The 12,705-nt window shown below is 45.3% G+C and overlaps 1 protein-coding gene across 1 annotated transcript; it reads left to right on the top strand.

Annotated features, from left to right (window-relative positions):
• The first annotated feature begins 212 nt into the window (after nucleotides 1-212).
• LOC131293235 (nucleolar protein 4-like) lies at nucleotides 213-11,970 on the top strand. The gene is made up of 8 exons (XM_058321315.1): nucleotides 213-305; nucleotides 8,986-9,070; nucleotides 9,433-9,507; nucleotides 9,592-10,058; nucleotides 10,296-10,448; nucleotides 10,644-10,810; nucleotides 11,512-11,735; nucleotides 11,807-11,970. Exons 1-8 carry the CDS (start codon nucleotides 213-215, stop codon nucleotides 11,968-11,970), a joined length of 1,428 nt encoding a protein of 475 aa, XP_058177298.1.
• Nucleotides 11,971-12,705: the final 735 nt, after the last annotated feature.

Raw genomic sequence — 12,705 nt, 5'->3', positions numbered from 1 at the left:
ACCGCTCCGTGTGTTCGTGGTGCGATTCATTCATTCATTCATCGTTTCTCCTGACTTCTTTCGAAAAACACCCGGGCGGTTTGTGCGAATGCAATCGCGTTTCATCTTTGTTTGAATATTTTCTGTTGTTTCCCCATTTTTCCGAAACATCATCTGTTTCATTTGTTGCCATGTTTTGTGCTTTTGTTTCCCTTTCGCCGTTGGATTTGAAAATGCGAACACCAAACACCGGACCGTGCGTGGAAAAATGGTTATTAGCGAAAAGAAAAGCGGCCGCCATGTTACACAACAACAATAATAATAAGGTAAGCGAATGAAAGCGCGCAGTGCAGTTTGTGGGAAAAATTGTTTTTTTATTTAAAACCCATCGGATGGGCAGATTAAAATATATATTTATTTGTGGACCGCGTGAGCAAGGCCCGGGATTTAATATGATTTACAAAGCTTTTCACATACATTGTGCAGTACCAATGTGTTCATTAAAAGCATAATATTGATGAAAATGTGGAATCGAACCTAGATGAAGTGGGAATATATTTTTGTACACGGACATAAAAATAATAGTATAAAACCAATTCAAACCTTTGACCGCGTTTCGCTATTTGGAATTTTTTAATCTTTGCAAGCGAGATTTCTACAGACAGATATTACAGATCATTTATTTATTCATCTGATAATGAGAAAAAGTTAATAAAAGCTCAAATTGTTTTCTTGGAAGTATAAACGCATAATGGTGGTTTATATTGTCCTTATTAAAAAAATTCAAATGTGAAAGTTCATTGCACAATGAAAAAATGCACTTCACTTCATTTGAAATGTTTAAATAAAAATGATTAATTAATTTGCAAGTAAGCTTATCCTCCCAACATTTCACGTTACATATTCAAAGTGTAATTGAATAATGTTTTAATCAGCTAAACTAACATTGCTATCCTTTATTACATTACACCTTACCGAATTCGTATCCTTACACATGATTTTTGGCCAAACAAAAATTTTTTCCTTTACAAATCCATGTTTAATGTGTGCAAAGTGCGGGAAAATATTTGTTGCATTATAGTTGACAAAGTGATGTTTAAAAGTAATTCCAGTTTCAATTATCCTGATAATGTTTTTTAACTCAATCTTCAATAGTATAGAGAAAAACAAACTTAAATCAGCATACCTTTTAATCAATCATTAATAACGATTCCTTGTTTGGGTTGTGCAGGAACTTATTCCACGTATCGATGGAGTATCTGTTTTTTATTGCTTTTACCATAACTAATTGCTTTTTGGAACAAATTGCACATTTCTTATGTTTTTGGAAAAATGTTTCTCTCAGTTTCCAAATGAATTTCCATATTTCGGCATTGCCAAGATCACTCCGCATTCCCTGAAATGGAAGCAAGGCTCATCCTGAGCTGCGCTCCATAACTTTGTTTTCCCCTCACTCTGGAATTGCGATCCACGCTCCTTCGGCGTCCCATTCCCGGCAACGGAATAGCTCATAACTTTTGACTTCTGCGTCCCAGCCCAGCTAGTCCCGTCCTTGCGCAAGCCGCCGTCCAATCTCTTAATTGAACCGCAATCGAATACGTCCAACGACCTTTGCCTTTGCTTCGCGCCCAGGAAAAAGTTCGTCCGGGGGAGGAGGACCGTTGCGCGACGGTCCCGAGGAAAACGCGTCCAAGATTCGTACGAAAAGACCCCTCGCGCGTCCGTCACCGGATGGCGCTCCGTCGCGCCGCTTCATCGAATCCAAATCCTTCCCCGGGCCATTTTGGGAAGCCAGCCAAATTTCTCGCCCACCTCTGCCACACCCTCGCCCCCTGACCTCTTCATCAGAAACTCATTTTCTTCATAAAAATCAACCCCACCACCATCACCACCACTGGGAGTCCCCTCGTTTGGTTCATCGCATCAAACACCATCAACGTCGTCCTTCGTCCTCAAGGAGGACAAGCGGACTGAAGGAGGGCCGCCGAGGGAAGGAATCCGGGAAAGAAAAATCCCCTTGCCACGTGCCCGTGTCGGTGTGTGCCAACGTCCGCGCCCACCCACCCAACGGGCGGTGGAAGCGGGGCTCGAATTTGTCCGTCCGTTCGGACGTCGTTCGCATGATTTTGGGGAGGATTTTTTTTCCACTCCCTCCCTCCCCAACACCCCACCCCTTTGGGACGTTCCTTTCGGTTGCCTTTTTCCCCGGGTGGCACAAAGAGAGACGGTGCGGCGGAAGTGGTAGGAGCAGGAGGTAGGAGGATGAGGAGGAGAAGGAGAACGACGCTAAGGGACGTTGGTTCGATGATGGAAGTTTTCCATCGTGCCGCAGGACCGCTCGATGTGCCCGAGCACTGCCGCCTTGGTCCGTTCCAGTCCGGGTGTGGAAAAGGCAAAGGCAGCACAACAAAACAAAATAAGGAAAAGAGCGGAGAAAAAGAAAAACACAAGAAACCCACCCTCCTAAACCTTGATCAAGATGAAGACGATGGCGCAAAGCGGACAAGCGGGAGAGAAAAAAAAAGGAAAGATCCGGAGTGTGCAAAGTGAACCGAAGGGAGGGGAGGGTTTTGGGGTGGTTTGGGATTGGGACCAAACCGGGAAAATCCAACCGCGTCGGAGTGTGTTTGCTGGAGAAGGGAGGGGAAGGTGATGCTGGATTGGAAGCGGTGGGCACATTCCGAGAAGAAAAACCGTTCATCCCCCATGTCATCCATCTTTTTTAATTCCTGACAGTTTCTCGGAGCAACTCGGCTCACGGCAACTGGAGGGGGCGATGGTGGCGAGGTCGTTGGAGAAAAGGACCGCAACCCGGACGTGGGTGGGTGGGTGGTTGGGAGTGGGAGTTTTGCTTCGTCCACCGCTTTGCTCATCGCTAAGAAAGATGGCGATGAGATGGTCGAGGCCATCCAATCCTCCCGGCCCGCTTCCAAAACGATCCAAACGGATTCCTTTTGCCCCTTTTTCCCGGACAGGGGTGTTTTTGCTTTTACTTCTTCTTCTATTTTCCCGACGTTTTCGAACCCCGCTCCACTTTTGCGTCTTCCTCATCACATCTCCTCCAAACGGTTGGGACCGACGTTGTGACTTCGCAACCGAAACCCCGGGGAGCCTGCTCAGCTTTTGGTAGTGAGGAATGAGGGAAACCCACTCCCCGCCCTACCGGTTCCTTTCTCCACCCAATCGAAGACCACCGAGCGCCTTCGCTCGAATTAGAGGCAAAGAAAAAGAAGAAGCCCAACGCAAACTCCCTACCCCAAGCCTCCCCGCGGAGGGAAAGCGAATCGGTTCATCAGCTCCTTCCGGATGTTTCCGTCTTTTTTTTTATTTGGTTTCATCCGCTCCGATGGAATGCCTCCGGATAGTGACGGGCTTGGGCGTAGTGGGTGGGTGGTTCCGGTTTTCATTGGAAAAAAAAGAACGACCGGTCGGGGATCTTACGGTGGTAGTGGTGGACAAACCGATATTTCTGCCGGAAGTAGTGGAGTGAGGGGCAAAACGAAACGAAAAATTGGGAACGAAAAATTAAAAAAAGGATATATGGAAAGGAAAAACGGGCAGTTCGAAGCAGATGGAAAAGGGGGGTTTGGATCGGATCGTTTGAATCGCATCTCCCGGTGCGATGGGACGACCGCGCCTTCCTAGGGGATACGATGAACGGTGGGCTCGAGGTGTCACACTTTATTGGCCAAATTGGGTAAAAGAGAAAACTCATCTTAATGGTATAATAAACGTAGAAACGCGTAACAAAACATTGACGAATTGAAAATTTTCTTTTAGATGTAATTGAATACGTATTACAGAAAGCTGTTATCTACCTGTAGTTGCTAATTAATTTGATTTCAGCTGCAAAATGCTCAATAGAAGTGAGTTATGAATAAAAAACATAACCTTAAACTTAACTTCCTAAAATTTCTGAAGCGATACACAAATATTTAGCTAAATATAAAATTTTATTTTTGTTTTGAACAGTATAATAGTAAATACTAATGAACAGAAACCAATAGACATGGTTTTCCTCTAGATTACTTGATTACTTGATAAAAAAAACCAATGAAGCTACATGTCATTTGGCTTAAGTTGCCAAACTATTTTCAATACCTTTTGCTAAATCAACACGAATTGTAAATACTAACGAATAGACAACAATTTAGCAGGTTTTACTTTAAATAAGTAGATTTTGTTGATACCTAACCGATTTTTGTTTGATAAACACAATCAATGAAGTTAAAAGTAATTTAAACTAACATGATTAATTCATAAAGTTTCCAAAATGATTCATTTTCAATTACGTTTGCTGAATTACCAGTCATATTATCTGTTTTCTATAACTACTTACTACTAAGGCGTAAATCACGTCGTATTGTTTAGGAAAAGTATAAGATTGAATAACAATCAATCAAAGTAAAAGATAGTTTCATAGCGGAATGAGTAAAACATTGAGTAAATGATTTCGCATTTCAAAAGTTGGCATATATGACAATTAAACACTAGAAAACTGACATTCTTTTTCGCGATTCCCGAAAATATATGCTTCGCCGTTGGTTGCTCTTATCACTTTTCCGACGTCCCAAGATATCCCTAACTCTGGAAGCTAGTCCACGAGCGCTGTATGGTTCCGTCAAGGTTTTAGCGCTGAAGTCTGGCCAGTCCCCTTTTTCCCCGATCGCCAAACGGACTTGTGCTGGGGAACAAATTATGAAGGAAAAAAAACCCAATAAAATTTTCCCTCGTACCGACCAACTCTGGAGCTCAACATGACGCGGGAGGGGGGTGTGGGTGTTGCTACCCTGATGGCAAATGGAGAAGAACCCCTTTGGAGGGTGGAATGGGGTGCAGCGTAGGAAAAACGGGAAAAAATGAAATGGACGGAAAGTAGAAAAAAAAAGTAGGGAAAAGCGTACCGAATAAAATCGGACCATTCCATATCGTTCCCTTCGGTGTGGCACGGTTGAGTTTCCACGTTTTTTTTCACGCTCCCCATGCCCCTCGGCCCGACCCTCAGTCGGTAGCGTTCGTGTTTTTCATCAAGTTTTTTTCAATGCCCGAGCGGTGGGTTGGAAAAACAAAGGACAGCAGCGCCCACTGTGGGGGGGTTGGAATTGGGCGCGTGGGCAGCAGTTTGAGGTGGATTTGGGGGAGGGGGGCTACAGCATTTGTCAGTGGCAGGACGCAGCGGTTCGTTCGTTCGATCGAAGGAAGTCCCCCCCTCCTCAAACCCCCTAACGAAACTCATTTTCCTTCCGTTGCCATCGTATCTTTTCTTTTACTTTCTTTCGACTCTCGGAGCTCATTTCGGAGCGTTACATCCTGCTGGATCCCGGCAGGGTGGGGGAGGGGTCGCATTCCCTGCGAGGATTCCATCTTCTTTCACAATCCCCTTCGCTCGCCTCCCCTCCCCCAGCCGCTTTACCACCACTTCTTAACCTGCCTCATCCCATTCCGTCGGAGCTCGGCCAAGTCTTATCTCATCTTCAGACGGACTTTTCCCGACCACCCGTCGGAATGGGTCGGAAAATATAAAAATTAATTAATCTTAAGTCCAACCCTCGCTCCCCCACCACCACCCACCGAAACAGGGGATGAAACCCGCCCCGGGTTTCCCGTTCCGTGAAAACGCGTAAGCAAACGGGACGTTCAGGAGGAAAAAAAAGGGACCAAAAGGAGGGACACACGACGCACCGGTCGCTTTTCCATCCCTCGTCATTGTGTGCCGGAAAGCGGTCCTAGGGTTCCATCGGTTGAAAGCAACGGTTCGTCCTTTCCTTCCAGGATGCTGCCACTGCCGTCTTCTCGCTGTATGCGGAAGAAAAGGTGACTACGTACATTGAAACCCGTGTGTGTGTGTGTGCGTTTGCCTTGAAGTAATGGGGTAACGGTCCGATAGGAGTGTTGTGGCTCCTTGGTTTCCTTCTTCGAGGACGATTTCCACGTAACACCCACTCGAGGCGGGCGATGAGGGTGGGGAACGATTCGGAAGAAAGGATATCCGCCGGGGAAAAATAAACAGAAAAAAAAAACTCACGACAGGAGCGGAACAGGAAAAGACGCCGGTAAGTCGGAGAAAGTTAGAGAAGATACGGGTACGGCTCGTAGGGTAAAAGACGAACGAAACTTTCGTGTGGGATGGTACGGACAGAGCTTCTCAACGTTTTGCTTCGTCACGTTGCACGTTCTTTTAAGACAAACAGAAAAAACTCTAACGGTATTCTTTGGCATTATTCTATTAACTTTTATAAAATTTTGTAGACTTAAACTGACTTCAACTTACTTTCGTTTAACAAAGAATAATCAAATTAAAAAACAAACAACTTATATGCGACAAACAAGATCTTTGATTGCATCCCATTAGATATGTTTATTGGTTTTGATAATATTTTCTTTCACTTGTCCGCTGCGATTAGTTCTCAAAATAAGAATAATCCAATAAAATGGTAAACTGCACAAATTCTATTTAGATAATAAAAATATAAGGGAAATTCGCTTTGCAAGCAGAACATCTAACCACATTTTCCATTGTATTCACATATTTAAACGATGTACAACTGTTTTCATAAAGAAAGGCACGTTGTATAGCCACTTTTCTTTGTTTAAATAATTGTGCACTAATTTCTAAAATGTTTACCTTTTTTAATAACCATGTACTACATGTTTATTGTTCGTGAAAGACCGGAAAATACCTAAAATGTATGGTCAATATTTTGATCCTAACGATACACTCAAGTTGGTTGAGAATCTCTGCCATAGAGCATCGCCCCATGTGGATTAGGGTAGGGAAAGGGGAGGGGAAGTCCAATCGCACCATCCCACGCGTGCACCGGAAATCGTCCTCCACGGGGAGGATGGAACCGGGGACCGACTCGGTTGAATTTCGACTACTTTCGTCCTTTCAACCGGAGCCGGATTTTCTTCATTTTCCTCCCACCCCTCCACCCTCTCCCGTGAGTGCGTCATCGGTCCTTTTGCAAACCCCCTGCGATAGGGGGATGTTGTTCGCCTTTCTTTATACTTGACACTCCCCGAAATGGCGGGGCCCTCCAGGAAACCAACAGCGGAAACTTGACTGCGACCGTCATCAGCGTGACAGGGGCGCGTGGAAAACTTCGGGTCGGCGGTGGCGTAGAGTGACTCCGCTCGACTCTGCTTCAATTAAAAAGACTCACAAGGAAAAAAAACATACACATTGGTGCCACACAACCTCTACCCCTTGCGAGAGAAACCCTCCGCCGGTGCGGCTGGGAAAAAGAATGGCCTACGATGCGATGCGTAAGGACGTTGGTGTGTGTCGCCTAACGCAAAGGTTCGAGCTCGGGAGAATTGGAAATGAGTCCCAACGCCCCACACTCGCGCCATTTCAAGGCGAAGGACTCCGAGGGGTTGGTCTCGTAAGGGACGTTGGTTGGCAAAAACCCGCGGGCTGTTACGCTTTTGTTGTGCACGCACGCACGCACGCACGAACGGACGAGGAGGGAACAGGACGCAGAATTATGAAAGAGTGGTTCGACGTTGGACCTGTCACTGAAACACTAAAGTTAGCAATGTTAAGTTTATAGAGGATAATACGAGAGAATAGTTGATACGGCGACGATTTGTCTTCAGTCATTTTTCGTGCCACATTTATCATTTGGGCAACAGATTGAAACCAAAATTTTCATTCGTTTTAGTATTTCACACTGCATTTCATATTCAGTGAAAACTGTTGAGTTGGAATGTCTTAACAGAATCACACTTTGTGTTCGGTGCATAATCGATGTAAAACATCAATAAATACATTTATAACAAAAACATTTTTTTTAATTGGTGATTCATTTTTGTCATTACTCTTTTGATCTTTTTTTATGTGGCACGACATCCCCTAGTGGGACAAGGCCTCTCTCCGAAGAGAGTTTGTGTGACCGAAAGACGGTATATTATAGATCGGTGGTCAGCCGTTCGTAATACCGGGGGGTGCCAGACTCGAGATTCGATCCCACACCTGTGGTGTGGTGTTTCCTCGCGCTACCGCTGCGCCATGGGCACCCCCGTGGTTGATCTTTATTTTATAAATAAACTAGAAAGAAGATGCTGTTTTGTTTTGTTCGTAGGCTCCCAAATATTAATGAAAAAAAATCTTTCTCCTTTCATAAGTTCAATGACAGTTTCTTCGAAAGTTCTTGTTACTGTTATAAATAGTATAGACACAAGTTCTTCCACTCTTGCGTACCTTTTTATTTTCAAAAGCCCAAAGTGAGTTCTCGCGTCATTTGCACTGACGTAGGCATACAGACGCTATGTGTGCGTGCGTTCACATGCGTGTTATCCCATGGACCTTTTTTGATCGATCAACTACCCACCACCCCCTCCGGATGTACAACATTTGGTTGGAGCCTACAGCACTCCTGTGCCTTGCCAAGCGCGTTTCCTGTTGCATGACCCTGTTGGTTCTACGAAAAGAAAGGGAAGAGGAGTTTTCCATTCCTCACTCCATCGAAGGCTCCAGGCGACATGTCCTTACGTTCCCTGCAAAAGAGAGTGACGTACAATCACGCACTTCTCCTGATTAAGATCGGAAGCTTAGTTCAAGTTGTTGGACTTGGGTTTAACACACGCACATTGCTTGGTTTGATCACTTTTCGCGTGTTCGCACAAAACGAACGCTCAGAGTGAAAATTATTTTTAAAACAGACCACGCAAACACTCTTATAAAGTATTTTTTTTTCATATAGATTAAGGGTTGTTGTGACTTAAATTTAAAAAAGTAGCAGTTCTAGTTTGCGTAGTGTGGAAAAAGTGGTGGAATTTGTTTATCAAATTTTCAAAACGCCACATCCTCAGATAAGAGGATGTTGGCAACATGCCAACAAGCCATATTATATTATCAAGTAAATTTATCGGATCATCAACCTTTAAGAATGAACTTAGATTTTTGAAACAACATTTTATACTTTTACTTTTTAAGGGTAACCATTGTAGTCCGAGTTCTTTTAATCCCAACTAATGGTCATGTCCTTGTTTTTCCTATTCCAGGATTCTATATCCATGCCGTTCAACAGTGAGACAACAGAAAACAACGGCACCACAACGAATACACCCGGAGAAGATGCTTATGCTGGTAAGAACAGGTCCCTTTTAGAGTTTTTTTTTGTTATCTTTTTATTTGATGCCTGACTTTAACAATATGCAGTTCCAAAGATTTTAGAATTAATCGAAATGCGTATCGTGAAAACAAGTATTAATGTTAGCATTCATTAAATTTGTTTTCATCCATTACCAGAGATGTTAAATACTTAAAGATATTTTGTAGGTTGGAATATTTCAATGAAGGGAGGACATAATATCGAGTTATTGTAATAGAAGTACTTTTTTGTAGTTGAATAAAAGGCAGTTATTAAAAAATGTAAATGTTTTTGTCACTTCAAAATAATCAATCTGCTTTTCTCTCTTACCAAAACAAACCATCCTTTTTCCGCCTAGGACTTATTAAAGATGCGGACAAATTCAAGCTGATGCTACTGGCCTGGAACTACCAGAACTCGGCGGCAGGTAAATGTTAGTGGTATCCCTCGAGCACCCGAGAACGTTACGTCCAAAGCCCTACTTACCCTCCACAACCTTCCCCCGGTACTCACACAGCCCAAAATGGAGCGGAAGGACCGGACCTGGCGACGATGACCAACCTGTGGCAGCAGTACCAGAACGCGCTGGCGATGACCGGCAAGGGGGCAAACTTCTCCGGCCAGCTGCAGCCCGTCGCCGAGCGGCAATCGTCCCCGATCGAGCAGCAGCAGGACGAAACGAACTCGTCCGAGCAGAAGGACGAGGACGACCTGTCCGAGGACGATTCGGAGGACCGGCTGGAAGCGTCGGTGAACGATCCGGAGCGGCTGAAGGCGTTCAACATGTTCGTGCGCCTGTTCGTGGACGAGAACCTGGACCGCATCGTGCCGATCTCGAAGCAACCGAAGGAGAAGATACAGGCCATCATCGACTCGTGTACGCGCCAGTTCCCGGAGTTCGCCGAGCGCGCCCGGAAGCGCATCCGGACGTACCTCAAGTCCTGCCGGCGGAACAAGAAGACGCGCGAGGGCTGGGAGAACACGGTGAGTGGGCCGCCCGGGGATGGTGGAGGTGGTGGAGTAAGAGAAGGAGCAGGAGAAGGTGGAGGAGGAGGAGGAGAAGGGCCAGCAACGGTGGTAATGGAAGAGGACGAAGAGGAGGAAGATGAAGAAGAAACAAGGGCACCGCAGGCAGGCGGAGGTGGTGGTGGTGTTGGTGGAGGAGGTGGAGGAAGCTCAGGCGGAGGGTATGATCGGTTTGGTATGCTTGTCTGTTTCCAGTCCCGCCCAACGCCGGCGCACCTGACGTCGGTGCAGGCGGAACAGATACTGGCCGTGGCATGCGAGAACGAGAGCCTCAACGCAAAGCGCATGCGGATAGGGCTGGAGCCGATCAGCCAGACGGTCAGTCAGCCGGCGGCGGTAAGTTTTATGGTAAAATGATCGCTTCCTACCAAATGCGTCACGGACACGGACACACGAAACACGTACGCCGTACCGTTTTGTTTTGTTTGTCGGAAAGAGACGTCGACCGCACGGACCGCACTTCTCTGCATCGTCTGCACCAGCGATGGCTGTCGTTTTGGCTAATCTTGACCCTTTCTTATCTTCCCACCTTTCTCCCGGCAGACGTCAGCAGAATCGCCCAGCACGGTACCGACCATGTACCAGAGTCTGGCGAACCGCGAACAGGAGTCGACTTCGGTTTCGACGATCAAAAGCGAACCGATGACAAGCGTACCGAAGATCTCCCCCGTGCCGAGCACGCCGACGCCGGACATGAACCAGATGAAGCTGTAAGTAGTCACAAGGGTCACCAAATCCGTGTGGACGTGGGATATTAAGGTTTTAGCATCAATTTCGAGAGTGATCTTACTTCCGCGTAATACGGCTAGGAGGTATATAAACCTTGTCAAGAGAAAGATATCGTCTGAAGAACCGGTTTTGGGAGTTCGTACTTTCTGTATTCCGTACAGCTTTAGTTAGGACTGATCTATTCAAAATAGTTAACCTGAGAGTTTCTGATGATATGGTATTTCTTAAGGCAAGTGCTTAAAATATATTTTTAATGGAAACACTACACGTTCCTCAGGACTTTTGTTCATTTTGTTCACAATAGGCAGCCTAGTCTTTCCAGGTAAAAAGTGGTCGCCAAATCATCATATTTTTGTTCACCAGCAGTTAATTCTTTCTTCAAATAAGGAAAAATTTCCTTATTTCCCTAACAACTCCTGTTTAAAGGAGGCGATGATTAGGACTCTTAGTTTCTATAGGAGAATATTTGTAGTTTGAACTTAGTTTTAGAAGATCAATGTAGCCACAGAAATTACTTAATTGCAGTTGAATTCTGCATCATTATTAATGTTTTAAATAGCTTCCAATTCTTATGAATTGAAGTACACCTATCTGAACTCCAGCCGACCAGAATCTACCAGCATTTGAGTTGGAACCCCGAATCTACCAGAACTAACAAAGTAGAGTGTTGTTTGCCTTGCAGAAACATACCCAGCGCTAGCGCCAGCTCCACGCCTACCATCCCGACGACCGTGCCGACCATTTCCAACTTCCACGACTACAACACCGGGTTCTCGAACCGGTCGCAGCACTACCAGAACTTCATGAACTCGGTCAACAGCAGCAGCACGAGCAGCGGCGGTGCCACCACCAACACGACGATGTCCGCCGCCGGCACTGGTGAGTTGTGGAGTCAGCTGAGCGACTGTAGGCCCACCCCGAACGCAACGTCCCTGCACGAAACGTTGGTACCAATAATACCTCTGCTTTGCTTTCAGCGGCCCCAACCGATCTCTCGATGAAACGGCCGATCCTGGCGCACAAGCTGAACAGCGCGGAAATCACCGCCGTCAAGCAGCTCGTCACCGGCTACCGGGAGTCGGCCGCTTTCCTGATGCGTAGCGCCGACGAGCTGGAGAATCTACTGCTTCAGCAGCAGTAAGGGTAGGGTGAGACTCCGACTGGACACGCAGATACGAATCTAATACACCTGTGCAAATCCTGCTAAGCAACCGGTTGCAGAATGGTGTGAGGTGGACGCGGTGTGTACATGTTACGCTTTTACGTTCTTTGTCCAATTCTTTGTATGTATAATGTGAACGACAAAATTGTAAAAATAAAAACGAAACTATCAGATGGATATTTAAGAAAACTAAATTTCAGGAAAATGCATTACCGAAAAGGGAACGGCAGGTTCGCGAAGTGTTACGTTCAGTTAGGATAAGTGTAGCGTCAGAGGTAAAACAAAACGTTGCGCCAAGTGAAACCAACCAACCAAAGCGGACAAAACGAATTAAGGTATAATAAAATTGACAAAGAAACACAGAAAAAAAAACAAACACACAGAGTGATATAGAACTACAAACTGATTGGGACAGAAAATACTGAAAAATAAATTAAAAATGATGTGCAAATTAGGGAAATCACATGACACAAGAACTTTTTTAAGGAAAATAAAATAAAACGACATAATAACGGGTCACTAGATGAGTCATTAAGGTTGGAGGGAAGCACTGAATGTTTGTCAAGGCGTTACCGGAAAGACGGAAAAATCATCCAATCGTGGCAGAATTCAGGGCAAAGGTGAAGAGAATGTGTATAAAAAAAGGGTATGGTGCATAACGGATCCAACTCGCTGCTATTGTTTAGGATAAGTTTGCGAGTGACCCACATTTAT

This window comes from Anopheles ziemanni, chromosome 2 (assembly GCF_943734765.1).
Source record: "Anopheles ziemanni chromosome 2, idAnoZiCoDA_A2_x.2, whole genome shotgun sequence".
Lineage (NCBI taxonomy): Eukaryota > Metazoa > Arthropoda > Insecta > Diptera > Culicidae > Anopheles > Anopheles ziemanni.
This window is presented reverse-complemented; position numbering and strand designations above follow the sequence as displayed.

Bases quoted from the DNA above. Each gene is read 5' to 3' on its own strand.
- LOC131293235 (XM_058321315.1), top strand. From the start codon at position 213: ATGCGAACACCAAACACCGGACCGTGCGTGGAAAAATGGTTATTAGCG. The intron at 9,071-9,432 runs GTAAGAACAGGT...TTTTCCGCCTAG, and splicing joins CGGAGAAGATGCTTATGCTG to GACTTATTAAAGATGCGGAC. The intron at 9,508-9,591 runs GTTAGTGGTATC...GTACTCACACAG, and splicing joins GAACTCGGCGGCAGGTAAAT to CCCAAAATGGAGCGGAAGGA.